The 23,684-nt window shown below is 39.0% G+C and overlaps 1 protein-coding gene across 2 annotated transcripts in view; it reads right to left on the bottom strand.

Moving 5' to 3' along the window:
* Positions 1 to 22,754, bottom strand: part of SPTLC2 (serine palmitoyltransferase long chain base subunit 2) — an 83,909-nt gene extending 61,155 nt beyond the window's left edge. For both annotated transcript variants that reach the window (XR_456214.4, XM_007431338.4), the window contains exons 1-2: positions 22,426 to 22,754; positions 7,121 to 7,315 (exon numbers count right to left, since the gene is read on the bottom strand). Coding sequence is in view for 1 of the 2 variants with exons in the window: in XM_007431338.4 (XP_007431400.1) it covers positions 7,121 to 7,315; positions 22,426 to 22,551 (321 nt within the window). In the remaining variant the exon portion in view is untranslated. The remainder of the gene's footprint in view (positions 1 to 7,120; positions 7,316 to 22,425) is intronic.
* Between the last annotated feature and the right edge of the window lie 930 nt (positions 22,755 to 23,684).

The following is a 23,684-nucleotide window of genomic DNA, read 5'->3' as shown; positions in this document are numbered from 1 at the left end:
TATGAGCAGAATCTTGAAATCCATGTTTTTCACACAGCAGTACCTCTCCACTTCCAGGATGAAATGGTGGGAAAACTAGTCTTCAAAGATGAGAAGGGTGACCCAAGCTGTCTTGTTAGCCTTCCATACAACAGGAAGTGAGCTTTCTGAGATGTTCTTGAGAGCTTGTAGGTTCTCAGAGTGGTAGACTAGCAGCGGTTTTAGGCTCAGGTCACCAGAAGCACTGCCATTGTCAGAACCTTGCAATCAATTAACCAGCATCATAGCTAGCTTGCTCAGTTCTGCCATAGTAGTAGTGGGGGGGGGGGGGCTAGGTGAATAGCAGTTAGAGCAGATGGGCTGTTATCTAGTGCTTAAGAATGCCAAGGTCGTGCTGGTATGAGAGCAGGAGAAGGCACGAGAAGGACCGAAGGGGGGCAAGGAACGAGTGGTTAAGAAAACGTTGGCATGTGTGGGCTTTTCAGTTCCAGCAATCTCTGCCATGGCTGTATGTTAATTCTCAATAAACTGATTTTCTTTTGGACTTGCTGAGTTCCAGAGAAGATTTCTTTTTGTTGGACTGGAAGCTGCAGTTCCTGACAGCCACCTAGCAGCAGAGTTAGCCTATACTTCACAGCTTTGAAGCCTGGCACAGTCTTCTCCTCCTTACTGATGTACATTCTGTCCAGTATTTTCTTCCAATAAAGCCCTGTTTCATCCACATTGAGTATTTGCTGGGGCAAATAACCATCTTCCTTGATGATCTCCTTGAGGGTTTCCGGGAACTCCTTGGCTACAGCCTCATCTGAACTTGCTGCCTTGCTACTGACTTTCACATTATGAAGGTTCACACAAGCCTTAAAGTAGTGGAATCACCCATGGCTTGCAACAAACGCCTCTTCAGCAGCACCTTCACCAGCCTTCTGTTGTAAGCCATGGAATAAGCTCTTAGCCTTCTCCTGGATCAACAGTAGGCTAAGTGGCACATGCCACTGATGCTGATCTTCGATTCACATGCCATGTAGTGCCTCCATCTCTTCCAACACTTTTTCTCTCATTATTGTGGATTACATAGGCACTGAATTTTTGACATGTTCTGTGATCTTGTCTTTGTTCTTAATGATCGTTCCAACTGTGGAATGATTCATGCCATAGGAACGTGCCACATTCGCCATCTTCTCCCCGCCATTATTTTCTTCAATATCTCCATCTTCGTATCGTAATGGATTTCGGCTTTGTGCTACCCCCCTTTTCATCAGCACTCTTGTGCTTAATTGCAGACATCTGCAGTCTGCAATTTGCAGTTGCCACACACCAAACACAACCAACCACGCGAGAATTCAGGACCAGAAGTCGGAACTGGAAGCTGGGAGACGGTGGGAAAGGGTTAGTTTGTGGCGCGCCTTCTCCCAACTTCTGGCTCCAACTTCCGGCCCTGACTTCTGGGTCCATCTTGTTTGTATTGGTGAAAGTTCTCAACTTGAAAGTTCGTGTCTGTATAGGCTATAGCAACAAAACCTTGAAAGCCTGACCATGTATTCCCTTTCCCCCTTCTTATACCCCAGGGAGTTAGGGAAGAGCCAATATGAGTTAGTTTTTCATACTTTCTTCATTTCTTAGGCTTAAAGCATGTTTTTGTAACTGTCACTGCATAGTTTATCCCAGGTCACCTCTGTGCCTCTCTACAATACCTCCCCTGTTAGACTCAGTCTCCCCTCCTGCATGTAAGAACAGCCCTGTCTGCAATATCTGAGTTATCAGTTTGCACCACAAATCGGCAGGTGAGGTCTGGGTGAGTAACAACTGTGAAGAGAAACGGCTTTCAAGTCCTGAAATGCTGCTCCCTACTGAGTAAGCTGAACAAAGTTATGCCATTTCTTTAGGAGTTGACACAGTGATCTTACATGGTGTACAAAATTAGGGATGGACTTTCTATAGAAATTAGCAAAGCCTAGAAAACATTGTACCTCCTTCACATTTCTAGATGGTTGCCACAAAAGCATGTACATTTATATTCTTTCTGTAGAGATCCGATAACCCAAATAGCCCAACTGGGGTAGGGAAAAAGACGCATTTTTCTAATTTAGCAAAAGATTTGTGTTTATGGAACCTTCCTAAGATATTTTGAGATGAGTCTCATGCAAACTGTCTTCCAAAAAGCTCACTACGTATCTAAGTACACTACTATGCATTTGTCCAAAACATCAGAAAATATTTCATTCATGAATCTGGAGAAGACGAGCCTGCAATTTACCAAGCCAAAAGGTATTACTGTGTATTCGAATTTGGCATATCTGGTGTCCAATGCAGAAGTATTCATGTCCATTTTTCATCCTGATCAAATTGTGCTTCTCAAATCCAACTCCATGAAAACAAGTGTGTTCTGGAGGCTGTCCAGGTGAGGCATCAGGTAGTGGTCCCCACTGGTCACACGGTTTAGGAGTTTACAATCATGCACTATTTTAACAGAACCATCTCCCTTAGGGATAAAAAATGTGGATGTAGATGCTGGAGATTTGGAAGGGTAAATAAATGCTTTTTCAAACTGTCATCCAAAAATTCCTTCAAGATGGCTAACTCTCAAATAGCCATGGGATACTGCCTTTCCACTGGCATTTCAGCTCCCAGTTTCAAGTTAATGGTACAGTCACATATCCAATGTGGAAGCAGCGCAGTTGCCTCCTGAACCTCAAACACATCTGGAAAGTCTGTGTATTTTTTTTTTTGGTAGGAGGAAGGGTAGGAGAGTCAGCAAGCTTCATAGGCATGGATGTTGAGAATGGGAAGATTACAGTTGGTGGTATTGACATTTTGGGGATGGAAAAGAAATTGTTCCTTACTCCCAGTGCATATCCATTGTTGCCAATCAATCCCCAGCATGATGGGAATGTGTAAGGAAGCAGTCATATAGAATGGCAAGAATTCTCTGTGATCTTTTATTGTCAACTGCAAGGGTAAGGTGCATTTTAATTCAGGACCAGCTTGCAGTGGGTGCTGGGAAGCTGGGTGAGGCAACTCTTGTCCAAAATACTGTTAGTTGCATCATGGCATTTTGCATGTTAATTATTTGTAAATCCATTTGTTGATGTTGCAATAATGCTGCAGCAAGATATTCCATAGATTGTAGGGTGCCCTGAGGGCCTGATATCATTTCTACCATTACAAATAAGATTCTCTGCCTCTTTTAATAAAAAATATGAAGATTTCAGTTTTGATGTTAGCCCTCTGAGTAGTCCAGGTCAGAAAAAGGAGTTGGGATGACCTTATAAATCAAAATTATAAATAAATTATAACTATAAATAAAATATAAACAAAATAAAACTACTGTGTGTTTTTTAACTTCAGATATTAAAATGCAAACAACCCCTGAAGGGTAAAAATAAAACAGTAAAACAGCTGTTTCTAAATGGGTTTAAAAGAAAAAAAAATCTATTCAGGTTAGATCACAAGTTTTATTTATTGGTTTTAAAAGACTGCCTAATTCAGAAACAACTCCACAGTGTATAATACTAAGAACAGATAAACTAAACAGGTGCCACTGGTTGGCTACAAAGCCTTCATAAAAAGATTGGAGGTTTTAATAATTATTACTATAGATGACAAAAAGATTCTACACGAAAAATATTACATTCATTCTCAGCTTGAAGCAGACAAAATAAAACTAACATCAAAGCATCAAAATTCCTAATGTATCCACACAAGGTGTCCTTTGAAGTTCCACTGCCTGTTACTCGCTCCTCCAGAGTCAGATGGCAGGAACTGGTGACTTGCCCTTCAGAATTGCTAGTCACCCAGACTTGCTCCTGTCAAGTCCCTGACATATTTCTTTGCAACCTAGCTCCAACCATGTACCTCCAAACTACTTCTGGATTGGAGAGAAAGAAGGGCATGCGCAGAAACTGTGAACCTGTGAAAATGACAGAGACATGATGAACCCAGCAGACTGACCCAGCTCTTGACCTTCTGCTCCTGCAAACTATGCCATGCTGTTGTAGAAAAAATGCCCACCTAAATGAGGAACCAAAGCAGTTGGAGATACATGCAATAAAGTATCTTTCATTGGTGTGTACAATTACAGTGACCACTGGCCTCCCGGCCAGAAGAATGCAAAACAACCCCAGTTTCAGCAAGGTTATGGGTTATATACCCCCAGAAATGTTATGTAGGAATGATCCAAAAAGCAATGTATATCACATTGTGACCAGCCAGAATGTAGCATCTGATAACACTACAGGCTGCCCAAACATTTCTAAATTACATTCTACTATCAGGACTCTCTAACTTTCCCCCATACAGATGCTAGCACCATGTACCATAAACAATTACTTTTATCATGTCCATATACTGACTCCTTTCACACCAGAGAAAAGCCAATAGTCTGGTTTCTATTATCTGTCTCCTCTTCCTCCAGGATCATCAGGTAGCTTGCTCACTCCTTTTTCTGTTTCTATGCCACGTAGATATTATTAGCCCTCCTCAACAGAAATAACGACAATGAAGGAATGAGGTTTGCCTTAATATCACACAGAGAAAAAAATCAAAAACTCAATGTGGAATACCTGGCTACACCTATCTTTTCCAAGATAAACAATATCTGAAATAGATTTTCTTTCTGTCTCAATTATTCTTGAACTACTCACTTTCTAGGGATTGAAGTTACTGATAAGGACAGAGCCAAGTCTTTTTCCTAACTTTGATTCCTAGCTTCTATCTTATTTTAAAAAAGAACAAGACTTTTCTCTATCTTCTGTAAGAGAGTGAAGGGCTAGGGCAGGGGTCCCCAACCCCCAGGCCACAGACTGGTACCGGTCCGTGGCCTGTTAGGAACCAGGCCGCATAGCAGGAGGTGAACGGCAGGTGAGTGAGCAAAAACAGCCACTCTCCATTGCTTGCATTACCACCTGAGCTCCGCCTCCTGACAGATCAGCGGCAGCATTAGATTCTCATAGGAGCGCGAACCCTACTGTGAACTGAGCATGCGAGGGATCTAGGTTGCATGCTCAGAATCTGACACTTATTTTACTCCATGCGTGGCCCACCATTATTTTATTTAACACTTCTGTCCGCACCTCTTTCCCGCACTGTGCGCTTCTCTCAGTCACAGTTTTGGTAAGCCCACGAGCTTTTTTTTTTAATTCGTTCAATTGTGTCCGATTCTTCGGAGACTGCCTGGACAAGTCCCTGCAGTTTTCCTGGCAAGGTTTTTTTCAGAAGTGGTTTGCCATTGCCTCCTTCCTAGGGCTGAGCCCAGCTGGCAGTCGCAGGGGAGTCTGATCTTCCATTGCATCACGTCTTTCCGACGTTCGCGTCTAGGCTGAACCAGTAACCGATTCCTATCCCCGTGCAAAGCGCCACCAGCATTTCCTCCCGCCGAAATAATAATAGAAATAATAATAATAATAATAATAATAATAATAATAATAATAATAGAAGAAATAAAGCGCACAATAAATGTAACGTGCTTGAATCATCCCGAAACCAGCATCCCGGTCCACGGAAAAATTGTCTTCCACGAAACTGGTCCCTGGTGCCAAAAAGGTTGGGGACCGGTGGGCTAGGGGGACCTGCCTCTGCCTATGTGAAAGAGAACATCTCTCTCTTGTGGATGTTTATTGGGGATGTCCCTGCGAATATCTAAGCCTGCTGACTGGCAAGGAGGGTACATTTATTTATTTACAGCACTGATAAGGCTGCCCATATCATGAATCTAAGCAGCTCACAACAATAGTCATGGTTTATATCACACTTAAAACTGAGAAAGAAATACTTTACCCAAAAGGAATACCCTTTACAAACAATAAAAAACTCACATATCACTTTTGATCACACATCACAGGGTAAAGGCTAATAATCTAGCAAAAAGAAAACTAGATCAGATTGTTTGAGTGCCTGGCCCATATAACAACCTACAATTCTCTGTTCTGGTAATCTTGCCACCCACTTACTTACCCTTCTGCCAATACACTACTTACCACAATTACTATAGTTTAGCAATATTTCAGAAACAGATCATGCTATTAATACCAGCTAATTTAACACTACGCTTAATTAATTCAAGCAATTATAAGACAGATTTATATATTTCTATCATACGACACTAAAGGAAGTAGATGATAATTACATGACCACTGGAATAATCAGTTCGAATATCCTATATTTAAAAGATGCTTTAAAAATCAGAAACTAGTTACTTCTTTTCTTAACATTAGGCTAAAATATTGTTTTCTCTTTATTGGATACCTCTGGAAACTATTATTTGCAATTACCTTGTGGGTGGAAATACAGTTCAAGAACTGGAACATTAACCTGGATGTTTTTGGCTTGTCTTACTAGTACCACATATTGGGCTGAAATTGACAAAACTGTTAACAAGATTTCAGAGAAATTGCTGCTTGTCAAGGATACAAAGGTCTCCTTGGCTAGAACCCCTTGTATTTGGAACATCAAAATACAACATTTTGGGTTCTTTGTACATGAGTTATGCTTAAAAGACTTCTTACATAATGGTGGTAGGACTATTAGTGGATTGCTGGATGTGTGCTTTGTGTCAGCATTACATATATATTTTCAATAGAAAACAAAGAAATGTAACTTCTTACCAATATGGTGAAATTTGTAGGAGTTTGGTTTATGATAAATAATTCCAGGCATTTTTCCTTTTCTTTCTTTTGTTCCTTACATCACACTGATACATAAGACACTTTACTTTAAAACAGCATTTACAATTGTAAATGAAGGAGGCAATAAAGGGGGAATCTCTCTCTCTCTCTCTGAATGAACTACCCAGGAATGTACTATTTTCAACTCTGCCAAGACCCACCCAAAGAGGCAAGTACTCAGTTTCTTCACCTCATCTTAATTGGCAGTCAACAGTAAGAGTGTAATTCACATACTGATATGGGGTAGTACTGTATGATTTAGGATAGTTTCAGAAGCCTGAAGTATCACGAAGCATAATTTAACTAATCATTTGGAATACAATTTTAAACTACAGTTAACTAAGCATGCTTCAATCTATGTTTTAATGCCAACTAATGCAGATTGAAAGATATACTCAGAAAACAATGGCCTATTTTAACTTTTGTGTCTACTTCATTGCAAGCACATTAACCGGTACTTTGCCTCTAAATCAAAACATTACCTTTTGTTCATCTCTTTCTGTTGCATTATGGCATTTCTCAATTTTCCACTGCCGTAGAAAGTCTCGAAGATATCCAAAAAGGGTGAGCACACCATAGCCTACATAAGTCAGTACAGCAACCAGCATTGGTGTTTCTTCAAAAGTTTCATTGAAAGGTCTCTTATATAAACCTCCATTGTGGGCAATATGATGAATCTGGGGGAAACAGGAAAATATAAGAAAAACAATATGGGATCAATTTCTTTGAGCTCCATAGTAAGTTCATACTCTAGCTAGAGACAAGTCAGCATTATGCTTTGCTTATTATACTTCAGTACCTTGCACTCCATTAGTTACAATAATCACATTATTTCCCTATCCGGTTTTCAATCCATAACAATAATTCTCTGAAACATTAATTTGGCAGGCTTTTAAACATAAGCATAAGTTGGTGGGGGTGGGTGGGTGGGTTTTGTTTTGTTCTATTTTTTTTTTTCCTCTGGTAGTTCCTTGATTAAGGTATCGTTTACTGCTTGTATGTCTGGTGGTAATCTTGGTGTTAATCTCTGCTTATCTGTGTGATGATTGCTGGTGAGATGTTCTGGTCTTTTGTTTTCCTTTCTTTTGTCTCTTTTGAATAGTGTGTAGATGTTGTTTATCTCTATGTGCCTGTTGATGGCTGCCTTGTCTGAATACCAAGCTTCCAAGAATTCTCTTGCATTTTTGGATTTAGTTTGGTCTAAGATGCTGACAGTTACCCAGTTAAAACTACAGTTAAGTCTGTCCATGTGTTGTGAGATTAAGGAGTTTTTATCATGTCTTCTGACTGCTAGTTGGTATTCATGGATGGGCTCTGCAAGCCTTCTGCCTGTCTGTCCTACATAGTGGTTGTTACAGTCCTTACACTGTATGTTGTAGATGTAGACACTAAAGCCCTTCAAAACATCTTAAGCAAAACCAAAAGACCCAGTAGCCCAAGGGGGGTAAAAACGGAGTCATCTACAACATACAGTATAAGGACTATAACAACCACTATGTTTTCGTGCATAGTTCAGCTGCTTAGCCTTGTTTCCACATCGGAGGTATGGCTTTTTGGCCGCAAGTCTTCCATGACTTTGGCCATTCTTCTCCGGACAGTAGATGGGTGTACCTGGGTCCCACTGGTTTCCACTAGTTCTGTGCTGATGGCACTGCTGGACATCTTCCAATGTCGAAGGAAAGTAAGCATGATATGTCTTTCATCTGCTGCATTAAGTTTCCTTGGCTGACCACTGCATCTACAGTCTTCAACGCTGCTCATTTCTTCGTGCTTCTTCAAAAGAGCTTGAACAGCACGTCTTGAAATCCCAGTCTTTGAAATTTTTGCCTGGGAGACACCTTGCTGATGCTGTATAACTACCTTGTGTCTTGTTGCTGTGCTCAGTCTTGCCATGGTGTATGATCTGTGACATGAAACTATCTTCTACAACCTCACCTTAGTAGCAGAGTTTGGCTATTCCTCACCCAGTTTTAAGCCTCCTACAGAGCTCTTTCTGATTTAGTTAATGACTGTGTTTCAATCCACATATGAAATTGAAGATCATTAGCACCTGTTTGGTATAATTGGTTAATCATACACCTGACTCTAATCCTACAAGATCCCTGATTCTGTGCAAGTGTACAAAGTGTACAAGTGTAAGAATTGATGCTGGTTTGAAGCCAAAGGGTAGTCACACCAAATATTGATTTGATTTAGATTTTTCTTCTATTTGCTCAGTTTGCATTTTGTAAATTGATAAACATAAACAATTACAATATATATTTTTGAAAGCACTCTTTACAGCATTTTTTCACACTTGCCTAAAACTTTTGCACAGTACCGTACAAGCAGTAAACAATACCTTACTCAAGGAACTACGAGAGGGAAAAAAAATAGAACAAAACAAAAACCCCACCCCCACCAACACTGGAAGGGCATGCCAAATATATAAACAGAGAGCAAACCCCATTCCATTCTAGCACTGAAGACGTTACCTAGCCGGGTAATGAAATGTTTGCAAGAAAACAACCAAGCTCAGAGAACCCCAAGGACTCCAGAGCTGGACTTTTAAAAGAAAAACTACTTCATTTAGATGGAATGAAATGCTATAAAAAGAAGTGATAGTGAAAGACTGTTAAAAAAAACTAATGGAATTTTTTGAGAATAATTTAAATAAAGATATGGACTTGAGAATGGTTTGGGATGCAAGTAAGGCTTTCATTATAGGGTATTTCATACAGTATAACATTGAGTGTAAAAAGAGGAGTCAAGAGAAATGCAAGCCATTTTGGAGGAAATAAAGAAAAAAGAGGATGAACTAAAGTTAACATCAGCAAAGTCAAGTATTTTAAAACAAATTAAATTTTTACAACAACTATCCATGTTAACAGTAAGAGAATTGGAAAAAAAGATGAATGTCAAACAAAAGAATTTCAAATCTCCAAATAAGCCAGGCAGATGGTTGGCATATAAATTAAGAAAGGAGAAAGAAAAGAAAGTCATTACAAAATTTCAAGAAGGGGATATGAAAATAATGAATAACGAGACTATGCAAAGAATTTTCCACCAGTATTATTCTGATTTATATAAAAAACAGGACTTCTCTTTGGAAAAATTAGATGATTACTTAAAAAAACAAAACTTGCCAAAACTTTCAGATAGGCAAAGGCAGATTATGAATAGACCTATTACAATAATGGAAGTATCTGAGGCTAATAAAAAGATAGATATAGTTTATTACAGTCTTAGACCAGTACAAGAAGTTTGTTCATGAGTGACCTATGTTCACTTATAAAACTAAGAAATATTTAGATAACATTTAATACATATTTAAAATACATATATAAAGCAATCTGGCACAAAACCATAGATAGAATTCAGACGAAGCAGTCTGTGTCTAAAATATAAGTAAGGTAGTATCTGAGATTTCCCTAAAGTTTAATAACATCTAAAATTACAAAAATTTGATGACATCTAAAATGTAATCATAATATCTAAAATTATATGGAATTTAATAATGTCTAGACTTATGTAAAATACAACTATATAGCAGGAGCTTGCCCTATTAAGGACTAGCAGATCTAATAGTAGAATTTAATACGGTCTTTGACCAACACAAGCAAAAATCTACCTAAGGACCTTGTTTAAGCTAGTAGCTATCAAATAACAATAATGAAATATTTCAAATTCTAATAAAATTTGTCATTCTTTTAAAGCACATTCTGAAGGTACCTGATAATGCAAACTAAAATACTAGTTGACTATAATCCGTTACTACAAAACCTTTCATCTAGCTTCCTATCCAATGTTGATGGATCTTTATTGCCGCAGCACAGAACCTGGCTACCTGCGCTGTAACATAAGGCCGGTTGTCCATAAGAAGCATTTGAAGGTAATCTGAATTTTGACAGCCAGGCTGTTTATTGATCAAGGGAGCAAGCAATTTACTCTGTGGGACTTGGTAAAAGGTACCACGGAGAAGAACATGACCCATGTCTTCCACTTCCTTGGCATCACAAGGACAAAGTCTTGCGGTTAATGGAATGCTTTTATATTTGCCGTCCAGCACCGCTGAAGGAAAAGCATGACAACAAGCTAAGGAGAATGCTTTCTGATGACTGGGGAGCTTGAGCTGCGCTAAATATCTGGCAGCGGTGACAGTAAACTTGCTGCATGGCGGAGATAGAAAGGATGGAACGTTCCCTAGATCTGCTTGTTGTTCTATATGCTCTGTCCTTTGCTTTATGGCCATTCTTGCCTGCTCATATTCCATCGCTAGAATCCCAGCCGTAGAATAGCCTAACTTAGAGAGGATGAGCTCAATGTCCTTTTTCCACAAGGATTGAAATGTATCCTGAAGGATAAGTGGAGCTAGGCCCTGTGGGTACTACTTTATTTTTAGCCAGAAATTCAGCGAGGCTAGGCGCACTTTCCACTCAACCTTTATCGTGCCTGTTTCCAAGTGTAGTTGTGCACTGGAAACACATCTGGGCATTTGCAGAACTGCCCTAATGAATTTAGCTTGTACTAAATTGTACCAGGTATATCATACTTTAAGTTGGAGAGCCAACAGCAGACCCACAGAGAAGTTGGGTAGCGACTTTGTCTGGAAAAGTTTGAGAGCTGCTGGGACCAAATACCCCCCTTTACTTTGAAAAATTTTTAAAATGGCATTGGCAGAACGAAGACCTAACTCGGCTGCATATTCACAATGAGCTCTCCTTGATCTGGAGGCATGCATGATTATACCTAAATATTTAAAACTATTCACTTGTTCTATTCTATGACTGTTAATAGTCCAGAAGTGTTGCTTTGGTCTTTTAGAAAAGGCCATAATCTTTGTTTTCTAGAAGATTGCGCAGTATTGGACCAGAGTTCTCAGGGCTCTTTTTAGACATATCAGTGTCCTAGAAAGGACAACTGCATCATCTGCATAAAGCAGCAGGGCTATACTACGAACCCCTAATTTAGGTGGGTGAAAGTCTGGGTGATTTAAATATCTCACCATGTCACTGATGTAAAAGTTAAAGAGTAAGGGAGCCAAGATACATCCCTGTTTCACCCCCTTTTATACTTTAATTGGTTTTGAAAGAAACCCTTGCCTATTACATTTAACCTTAAGGGTTGTGTTAGTATGTAGCGCCCAAATTAAATAGAGAAGCCTGTTGTCTACTGATACAGCTTCCATTTTCTCCCAAAGCTTGGAAGAAACAGAGTCGAAGGCTGCCTTGAGGTCTATAAAGGCAGCATACAATGATGTTATCTTATTGCTGGAATATTTTTCTATCAGATGTTGAAGGACTTGGCATTGTTCAATGGTATCTTGTTTCTCTCTGAATCCTGCCTACTCATCTGCTATCAGGTTCTTCTGGACCATCCAGTCCTTGAGTTTTTCCTGTAAATGTCTAGCATCTAATTTGCTGATTGTATTTAGCAAGCTAATCGGCCTATAATTTGTAGGTTCATCCCTCCTACCTTTTTTAAAGATTGGGACTATAATAGCCAAGCCCCAATCCTCCAGGATTCATCTGGTCTTATCAATATAAATAAAGAGGGATGCTAGCATCGGAGCCCACCATTCCGTAAAATTTTTCAATGCTTCTACTGGAATAAAATTCGCTGCCGGGCCTTCCCTTTTCTTAGTTGACCAATTAACATCTTGATTTCAGATGTTGAAACTGGAGGCCACTCAGTTAAGGCATCTTTCATTTGTATTTCCATCTCATTGGAGGAATCTTCATATAGTCTCTGAAATTGAAGTTCCCATATTTCTGGGGCTATATGGGAATCTAACATGGTAGAGGATCTCGCAGATCGATGAGAAAGTAGGTGCCAGAACCTGGAAGAATTCTTCATTTTAGCGGCTTCAATAAGTCGTTGCCAGGTGGATTTCATATCATTTTTTTTCTTATTGGCCAATAGTTTCTTATACTGTTTTTTGATATTAAGAAAGTGTTCAAGAGATTCAGTACTGGTGCTATTATTCTCTATTTCATTTTTATACTGATGATAGGCCAATATAAGAGCTTTCTTGATATCGACACATTCTCTATCAAACCATGACTTGGAAAAACTTGCCCCCCTTTTGGTCGAGGAGTATGAGGTACGAGTTATTATAGGTTGTATTTTTTGTATTAATGTTTTATACACCCTCAAGGGGTCCTGTGTGTCATCAGTTGACATAATGGGCAATCAAAGTGTTTGTAAATCTGCAAGTGCTGACCTCATCTTATGGTCAAGAGAAGACCACCATCTGGCACGACACTTGGCTTGACCTTCTGGGACAATTCCAGGAATATAATGACTCACCAGATGCTCCTGCATAGCTGGAGTCGCCAGCTGCAAACCGAGTGGAAGATGGTCATTTTCTGGATGTGGTAGTATCTTAAAGTTCCTCACCAGATGTGTTAGATTTGAATTGACTAACATATAGTCAATAGTGCTTTTTCTATTCCCGGCGATAAAAGTAAGTTCACCTGGATAATCACTTGTAATGGAGCCATTTAGGATGAGTAAATTACATTTATTTGTCAGCTTTGCAAGTCGTATTCCGGCATAGTTAGATTTATCTCTAGAGAGACGCACCAACACGGTAGGGGGTAGATTAGGCACAACGGGTGGAGGATGCTGATGGAATTTGGAATATAGTGCATGGTTATCAGTGCCTAGCCTGGCATTAAAATCGCCCCCAAGGAGAACCATGGCATTAGGGAATTCCAAAAGAAGATTGCCAACATAATCCTCTAGTTCCAGCCAACTTGTGGCAGTTTCATTTTTTTTCCGCTTTGGAGAAAGATAAACATTAATAACTAACAAAAGCATGCCACCCATGTTCAAAAGTATTGCCATGACCATTTGTTTAAGAGGGGAGTTAGGTATAGGGGAAACTCTCAGGGCGGTGGAAATGAGAATTCCCAGACCACCTTTTAATCGCCCTGGGCCTTTACCTTCAGTCGCTTCCAATTTAAATAATGGATCTCCACCCATTGAATAGGAGATCATCAGCTGTCCAAGTTTCCTGCAGCAATAGAACATCCATATCTAACAAAAACTCAAGATGGTTGAAGCCATTATTGCAATGCCAACTAGCTAAATTCCATGATATAATCTTTAAGGGGCTTTGTCTTGTACCGGTCCGCGTGTTGTTAAACCATCTGTATTAAAGGACTTTTCCTGCCAGAGTCCTCTATCTGTTCCATCTCATCAGTGCATCTATCTTCTGCAAGCCCAGGATTGAGTGTATCAGAGGGCTGCTCATGGATCTGGGCCAGTGTTAATATTTTTTTGTCTAGAAACTTCCCATTGCTTCTATATGAAATTGAAGCTTGCACTATGTGTACTAGGGACTTCTGACTCCAAAGTTATAACCGGGGTTTGTGTTTTGTGTATCTTTAGAGCATGTTTTCCAATGCTGATGGGAAGTTCTACCCCATCTGCACATTTACTTTGATGTCCAAGAAGGGGGGTTTTAACCTGCATTTTGCAGAGTTCTAGGTTTATAAGTGGCTTTGCTGCATGACATATTGACATCAAGGATCCCTTTAAATCATCTAGTTTCTTAAGTATTTTCACTTGTCTGCTATCAGCAAGGGCACTGAAGGAGTTAATTAGACTTTCTTCTAATGAGTCTGCAGGCAGCTGCACAAATGTAGAATAAGTGGGTTGTTTGCTTTCATCAATCGTTGTCCAGGACTCCACTGGTGGAATAGCCTTGAATTTATCTGAGGTAACCTTTCCACTACATATTACAGCTCCATCATTCTCTTGGCTGCACTGAGCTGTTAGAGAACTAACTGTCCCAGAGTGAAAGACCCGAATTGGAAATATTGAGAAAGAATTCAAAAAGGCTTTCATTTTTAGGAGCATACTAGGAATCACTGGCTGCCCAAATGTCAGCAAAACCCGCTTAAAGCTGCCTCTGGCTGGTAGCCATTCTATCTTGTGCAAGTCCAGAAGCTGTTTTTCACAGCATAATATCAGACTTAATGATTGGGTGACTGTCCTTTTGGTGTCCCATTTGCCTCTATTCATATCGATGTTTAAAATTTGAAGTGTTATCTTGTTAGTCTGTAGGTAACAGTTGCTTATTACCGGTGTGTCCCCCTTTCCTCCTGAATGTACAAGGCTGTTTATCTTTACCTTGTCCTCCCTGGCTGGTCCTAATGAGGGGTTAGCTCTGAAACAAGGGTTTTCCTTTCTCTGGTGAGTGTTTGCAAAGGGCATTTTGGAGGTGGATTCTTGGATTTGTCAGGATACTCAAATTGCTTCTGATGATTTTTAGTAAAGTCTATGAAGGATTCTTTTAAGGCATCTACTTGATTTTTAACTGTGGTCAATAGGTCGAAAATTGAGAAAACAGTCTGTGCCATCAACAAACTGTATCTAGATAATAAATCTACAGAGTTTTGATCTTTCAAATTTTGGAGGTCAGAGGCTCCAACTCCCTTCTGAATAAACTGTTCAGCAGCTAAGCTGACAGCAACAGCCTGTGGAGAGGGGGCATTTTCTATCAAGGAAGAGGTAAGCTCCACCAGTTGCTGACTCTCTATCTCTGTTTGTAAGTCCCACTCTAATGGATCATACCTGTCCGATAAGTGAAGTCGGGAGGAATTACTTGCAGAAGAGGTATGTTTGTTGGTTATAAAATTATCTACCTTTTGTTGCTTCAGCAGCTTTGCTGAAGGCTGCGTCGCTGAGGGTATTCTTTGTTGCTTCTTCCTTTTCCCCATAGCACAAGGAGTTAGTTGCAGCTTTAGCTGTTATCCAAGAATACTCCAGAAGGGAGTATCAAATAAATCTTAAAATTTTAAAGGATATATGGATTTGAAAGTAGAGAACCTTTTTGCAGGAGCTTGTTATTAAAGCTGCAGCCTCATAGCCATCTTGTTTCCTCTGGCTAATAGAAAGATGAAATCAAGTAAAGCACCAGGACCAGATGGGCTTCCTGGATCATATTACAAGAGCTTTGAGGATAGACCAATATCATTACTGAATAATCACTATAAACTTTTTACAATGATTTTAACAGAGAGACTGAAAGTTATGTTACAAGAATTTTATGAAGATTAATATGGCTTTTTATCTAAAAGACAATTAAGGGATAACGTCAGGACAGTGCTGGACATAATTGAATATTTGGAACAACATAATGAAAAACAAGCTGCATTAATTTTTTTGGATCAGAGAAAGCTTTTGATAATTTAAATTGGCCTTTTAGGTTTAAAATTTTGGAAGATATGAACTTTGGAGAGACTTCTGTAACAGGAATGAAATTGATTTACACATCACAGAAAGTGAAAATTATTGTGACTCGAGATTTAACCAAACCATGTGAGATACAAAAGGGAATGAGACAAGGTTGTCCAGTGTCTCCTCTGTTGTTTATTTTAGTTTTGGAGGTTTTGAATAGAGACAGAAGGAGAGATGAGAAAATAAGGGGCATAAAAATAAAAAAAGAGACATAAGTTGAGAGCCTTTGTAGTTGATTTGGTGTTGGTACTGGAGGACCCACTGAAGGGGATTGAAGAGTTAATGAAAAAGTTGAAATAATCTGGCGCTCTGGTGGGTTTTAAAATTAATAAAAAGACTAAAATGTTAACAAAAAATATAAAGATACAGGTACAAGAAGAACTGATGAATAAAACTGGCTTTAAAGTGGAAAAGAAGGTTAAATATCTGGGGATGCATTTGACAAATAGCAACTGTATGTTGTTTCAAAACAATTATGTTACCACTTGGAACAATATTAAGAAAGATATGTCAAGATGGGAAAAATGACAATTCTCATTGTTGGGTAGAATTTCAGTAATTAAAATGAATATTTTACCTAGAACATTATTTCTGTTTCAAACAATACCTGTGATGACAACTGATGTTCCATTTATATAATAGCATAAAAATATATCTAAATTTGTGTGGCAAGGTAAAAAACCAAGAATTAAGTATAAAGTACTACAAGATGCCAAAGAGAGAGGTGGTCTTCCAAATTTGAAAGTTTACTTTGCAGCTTGCTGTTTGGTCTTGATGAAAGAGTGGATGACTTTGAGAAACAGAAGATTAATGGAACTACAGGGACATGATTTAAGATGTGGGTAGAACAGCTATTTATGATATGATAAAGCTAAAGTTAATGTAGATTTTAAAAATCATTTTATTAGACATGACATCTTAAGAATATGGAACAGATATAAATTTAGGTTGTCTTCAAAAGTTCCTTTGTGGTTGTCTCCACAAGAAGCTTTTTACAAAACAGAAATGATAACGAAAAATAAATGGCTAACTTATGGTGATGTACTGGAATTTTCTCAAAGAGATTTTAAATTGAAAACAAGAGAAGACTTGTTAGCAGAGGGATATGAGTGTCAATGGTTTTTTTATGTTCAATTACAAGAAAGGTTTAAAATGGATAAAGAGGTTTATGGTTTTGAATATGGTAAGACTGAGTTTGAAGCAGAATTATGTACCAATGATGAACATGTTATTGCAAAGATGTATAAACTTTTATTGAGATTTGAGACAGAAGATGAACAAATTAGAGTGCATGATAAAATGGGCTAAAAATTTTGGTTATAACATATAGATGGAACAATGGGAAAATATGTGACAGAAAGGATTAAAATTTACACTGTATTATAATTTAAAAGAGAACTTTTATAAAATGATGTATAAAGGTACTTCAAATGTATGTCAGAAATGTGAACAACATGAAGGGACATTGTATCATCTTTGGTGGATTTGTAAAAATGCAAAAAAAATTTGGAATGAGATACATATTCGTATACAGAAAATTTTAAAGATTAACATACAATCAAAACCAGATAATTTTTTTTTAGGTTTGATGGATAAACAGTTGTAAAAAAATCTATGGAACTTTGTTCTTATATATGATAACAGCAGCAAGACTCTTATATGCAAAGAGGTGGAAGGACAAAACTACCTACGGTGGAAGAATGGATGAAGTTGATGGAATTACCTGAGATGGTGGAATTAATGTTTTGATTCAAGGTAAGAGATTGTGTAATTTTAATACTACTTGGAAACATTTCTTTTTTGGACTTTTTGCGAGATACAGAAAAAAATGAAATTTTGTTGTATGGATTTGATTATTAGAAATAATATGGATTAATAATGGAAGTTATATTTTAACCTTAGAGTAAGAGTTAGATGTATAGTGTTACTTATATCTGTTGTGAGAAGGGTCAGAAGTTAATTCTTTTTTTTTCTTTTCAATTCTTTTCTTCTCTTTTTGGCTTTCACACTTTTTAATCTTTTATATCTCATCTCTAAATTTTCTTTCTTTCTATACTCTCCTAATATTAGCCTTTGTTAGTTTTTTTTAATTGTTCTTTTTAAAAATTTGCAATAAAGTTATTATTAAGGATTCAAGAAATGTGTAACCAGTTTCTGAAGGCTACTTTTTCTGCTAATCAAAAATGGTACAACATGATTCCCTTTGGTATAGATTTTACAATATTTTACCAGAACAGACAATCTTTATGGATATTTGGATATTTTGTCATTCAAATATATACATGATATATTTAGGTGATTTATATTAAATATGTTAATTATTGGGGGTTGTGCCACTATGTTCTGTTGTGTTTTCTTTCTTTTTGTTTTAATAGAATGTAACAATTAATAAGATTATCTGATAGATGGGTGTGCATATTTTTAAAATTTCTTTATTGTTCTTAGGGTTTTTTTTGTTGTTGTTGTAAGTTGTTTTCCCTGTATTTTCTTTACGAATTGCAAATAATAATAAAATCTCAAAGAGCATGCCTTTGACATGGTTTCTCTTTGAATGACCAAGTTTTTATCTATCATGGATGGTAGACTTTTGGAGCACAGACTTACCATTTTTATGAGAGTTAAACTGAGAGCCACTGATTCCTAGGGAGAAGTCAGTGAGATAAACAATAACTGCATAGTTAAGAAATCTGCAACTGCAGAGGTCAATCCAACAGGGAGCAGTCAACTGTAGTGATGTTGTCTATTTAATGGTCTGTTAATATAGCTCTGAAAGGATGACAGGTGGCCTAATTAACATGATCCATGTTTTGGAAACTCCTTATTTGAACAGCTGCCAGAACCAATTAGGAATACATGTGCAAAGAACATTGGGATAAGAGCAGGTTACCAGTTCTGGGTTGTAAAATCTGGAGGATTGATAGATGGCAGAAGAATCTTTGGTAACTCTATGACATCTCATAGTTGGATTTTTTCACCTTAGATTTGGTAGCTCTAGGTTAAGTTTACTAAAGCTTAATTCTTATAAGAACTGCAAAACAGCCAGAGGGACTTTTTATTATCATTTAATTTAGGCGATGGTCTTTCATGGAATGGAGGAAGAATGCCAGGTTAGCAGAACAATAGCCATTTGGGAAAGGTAGAATAAAAGAAAAGAGGACAAACAGCAGCAAGGTGGATGGACTTGATACAGCAGCCATGGGTGCACTGCTGGAAGACCTAAAAGGTCAGGTTGAGGATAAATCATCCTGGAGAAGGTCTAACTATGTGATTGCTAAGAGTTGACACTGACTCAATGCCTATAATCAATAATTTGATCTTGGATAAGTGTACTAATTTGATCTGCATCATGAAGACTTGATTGGATGAGATAGAAAACAAATTTCTTCCAACACTGCCCATCTTCTTTCACTGTACAATGTAAACAAAATGCAAACGATAGAAAAGTGGAGTTACAGTGTTTATCATGATTCTGTTTTTCTGAACACTATGTACAGTTCTGGTGCTCACACTTAAATGATAGAAGAAAAAGGTTGGAATGGACCTTGGAGATCATTTGTTGAACTTCTTTCCCAATACTGGAATCCATTATACAGCAACCCCAGACAGATGGCCATCCATCCTCTGTTTAAATACCTCCATAAAAGAGAATCTATCACCTTCCAAAGGAGTTTGTTCAATCATTACACAGCTCTATTAGGAATTTACCTAACCAAAATCTACTTCCTTGTTTTTATTACATCTATAACTTGCCACAATCAAACCAATTTTCCTATTTATTACTTATTATATTGATTTATATAACCACCCATCTTTCAGTTGTGACTCTGGGTAGCTCTGTAAATCATGTCGTGCCAAAGAAAACCACAATGATGGGCTCATCTAACCTACAGGGCCCATGGGGAACATCCAAGTCATCAAGGATTTACAAAATGCTAACAGAGTTGGGGCCAAAGAAATCTCAGGGGGTATGGTATTCCACAAGGCAGGCACTACAACAAAGAAGGCCCACTTCCTGGATCTTGCCAGATAGCACTGTTTAATAGATGGGAACTGGAATATGCTTAATCCTCTCAGATACAGTAAGTTGCGCAGAAACAATTGAAGAAAGGTGGTCCTGGCCCCATACTATGAAACATTTTATGGGTGATAACCAGCACTTTGAATTGCACCTGGAAGCCTATTGGGAGCCACTGCAGTTCATGGATTGTTTGTTCAAGTCTGTCTGTACATCTTCCTGTATTTTGATATGGCCCCCTAAGATGATAATATTTTTGTGTTATCTGCAAATTTTATAATAATACTTTCTAACCTCACTCAGTTACTCCAGTGACTTGCCAAGGAGGCTACCATGCCTACTCTGAAAAAGAAAAAAGCCCAACTAGGCTGAAACACAGACAAACTTTAAAATGTATTATTTTTTGTAAGAGTGTGCAAGTTTCAACACTCTGGAAATTTAGGAAGCTTTACAAACTAATCTGAATGAGAACTTCCATTTGGCTGGGCCCAATAATTTTTGCTAGTTGTGTTAGCAGGGTTTCCCAACTAAAAATAAAGAGGAGGAAAAGACTGTTTGATTTCAGTACAGGGTATGATTTTGATTAACATTATCCTTTACAATTCTGGCTAAGGTTTTGAGCAAACTCAGTTTTTGAGTCTTAACATCTGGACAGACTAAATGAGATAAAGAATGAGGAAAAGAATAACAGGGTAGAATATCACTCTCCCGTTAATAAATGCAAGAGCTAAGACTATGAATGTTCATGTAAAAACCTACGCTGTAATTGACAAAAGAACTTTCAAGTGCACACTGTTTTTTAAGCTGACCCTATGTTACCTCATAAGTAAATCCTTTCCAACTTTTTTGTAACTTGCATAAGTGTGTGAAAAATTAAAGAAGTGGCGAGAAACCATTTATAAAATAGCTATTATTACAAATATTACAGTTCAGCTTTAGCAGTTTTTTCCTGTTTCAGATATTTTTTAAAAAATCCTTTGTGACACTCAAATTTAAATATAATTGAAAGCGCCTAAAAGTAGCTTCCTGTAGCCATAATCATCATACACTACTATGAAAAGACAAAAAAAGTATCTTGCCAAAATGTAACTTAAAATTATTTGTTAATTAATCTTAAATAAAACTCACCACAACATAATAAAAGACTACATAAATTAACCACAGAGGTTGGTTTACATAATACACTAAGCTAAATGCGCTGCCATGGTTGGTTTCTCTGTGTTGTGCAAACATATATTGCCTTTTCAAAATCATAAGTTTGCACAGAAGAGTACTGTCCATTTGTACAAGTTACAAAATGTCCACAGCTTCGGATTATGGGAGACAGTAGTAAGACATGCTAACCACAAATCAAGACAGTTTTCAATAAAGGCTAGCACATCCTAGTATGCTGCTTACAATAAGGTACAGTTGATATTTTAGAAGGATTTCCAGAAATAAGCTATACACTCAATACTAGAGATTCAAATTTTGCTAGTTGAACATCTGCACCCACATCCCCAGCATACCCATGACATACACTGCCATAGTTAACCTTTGAAAAGGCAATATATGTTTGCACCACACAGAGAGACACAAACCATGGCAGCACATTTAGCCTAGTGTATTATGTAAACCCAGCCTGTGTGGTTAATTTATGATTCAGTGTGCCATGTATACCTAGAATCTAGACAGAGCCAACTACAATTCAATTAATCTTGACCAACTGTAATGACAACAGCCAATATGAGTTGTAGGCATTAGAAGCTATGTTACAAATCAAATAAGATGTATCTAACATTAGTATCTCAGCAGGAATCCCGTCCTGCCTAACCCTGTATTTTGTCAAGCTTTTAAACAACTTTTCAGTATCTCATTCCCACAGTAGAAGACAGCAGTACTGTAGTTCCTGTCTTCACCATCCTTTTCAGGGAACCCTTAATTTAGAAATGCACTTGAAGAACCAGACAATTGCACATGGTAGTGATCTGTTAACTGTTCAATTTAACCAATAGACGAATAAGCTGAAAAAGGATAAAATTTCTCTTCCAGATGGCTCCTCTCCCGCAGATGATAAACGGCCCTGGAAAACCTCAATGAAGGTATCCCAACAAGGCCAAAGTGCCGAAGAACAACCCTTATGAAAAAGCGAAACTGAATCCGTATAGCATTCCTGAACAACCCTCCTATCCCACAAGAGAAGAAAGGGAGAAACCAAGCCATGCTGAGCCTTGTTATTTAAGGAACCCTTCGAGGAAAAAACCGGGAAAGGAAAGTTTTTCCTTTGCTGGGGTCAGAGCGAGGAGACGCCAAGCCGCCTCGACCGCACCAGGAAACGAGGGCAGAAAACAGCCACTGAAGAAAGCGACTGTTCAAGGCCACCCTTTCCTTTCCTTTCCTCGCCGCGTGACTGACAGCGAGCGGCTCCGGCAAAGCTCCGGCAAGGTACGGCACAGCCCAGCCCAAGGCCTCTGGACCGGGAGCAAAGACCGACCAGGCCTCGGTCACCCGAACAGGCACCTTGGCGGGCTCGCCTTCATACCGATGCGCCGACCACCGCCTTACCTGGCTGTGGGATTCGGGCCCCGGGAAGCCTCGTACGTAACCGTTTTTCCGGTCGCAACCGTGCGCTGGGAGGCTGCAGCCGTTAGCACGAGGTTGCCAGCCCACCTTCTCGGCGCTGCGCTTCATTTTGCCGGCTCGGACGGCACCAACCTAGAAACCAACCACCGCCCGTCCCTGGGCTGCTTTATCGCACCGGAAACTCAGCCAGAAGCGCTCGCCAATCATAGGCCAGAGCGTCAATGTGAGGCGGGGACGGCGCGCCCTTGGCCCGGAGCCGCGATGGCCGCGCCCGCTAGGAGAAGGCGCTTGCGGGCGGGGGCTTAACTTCTTTCGCTGCTGAGAGGCAGCGACTCAGAGGCGGAAGCGGAGGACGATGCTCCGAGTGTCGGTGGGACCAATCACGAGAGGAAAAGTGAATTTAGGGGCGGGGGAAATAATTGGTCCAATCGTTAGGCGCGGATCCTACGAGAGAGAGGATGGATTGTCCCGTGAAGAAAGAGCGGAATGTGGACCGAGGGCGGACTTGTTCGCTCTAGAAGAGGAAGCAAGGCTGAAACGGAAGAACGCTTTAGGGGCCTTTCCCGTCTGTCCTCCGCCCGTCCTTGAATGGCGGAAAACTGTATCCGCTTGAAATTTGCCGTCCTGGCCGATCGCGAACTTTTTTCCTGTTACTGTCGACTGTCTCGTTTCGCACTTCCACTCACTTGCTGGCAGGGGGATTCTGGGAGTTGAAGTCCACCCATCTTAAAGTCGCCAAGTTGAGAAACACTGCTCTAAAATGACGGGTGATCAATTCCTAAACAGATCTTGCTTGAAGCTTCCCTTTGATAGTCTTAGAATATGGAAGGGATATTCTGCTTTAACAACAGTAGAGTTAAGAACAAAAGCCTGTCTCACTTCTGGGCTGAGAATAAGATGAAAGCAAGGATCAGTAAAAATCAGGAGATACTAGTGGGCCAAGTTCTGGTTAAGAATAGCAGAACCTAGCTTAATTCTGAGCTTTGGTTTGGTTGAAAATGTGTTGATGCCAAGACCAAATTACTCAAAGTGTACAGGGTCAACCGAGATACTTGTTCCCTACGCAGATTTTTTTTTTTAAATGAAAGTATAAGGTCTTGCTGAAAAGGAAAAAGCAGGAGGCCCAACTGGCAGTTATGGAAAATAACCAAATCTGGCATGTTATAGCCCATCAGTATTTGTTCATAGTGACACCAAAATGATAAAATGTGGTTTGTTACATCACAATGCAAGTTCTACTC

Source organism: Python bivittatus, unplaced genomic scaffold (assembly GCF_059951505.1).
Source record: "Python bivittatus isolate LINGU-HERP-01145 unplaced genomic scaffold, Pbiv_v1 ctg000480_np1212, whole genome shotgun sequence".
In the NCBI taxonomy this organism is placed as follows: Eukaryota; Metazoa; Chordata; class Lepidosauria; order Squamata; family Pythonidae; genus Python; species Python bivittatus.
This window is presented reverse-complemented; position numbering and strand designations above follow the sequence as displayed.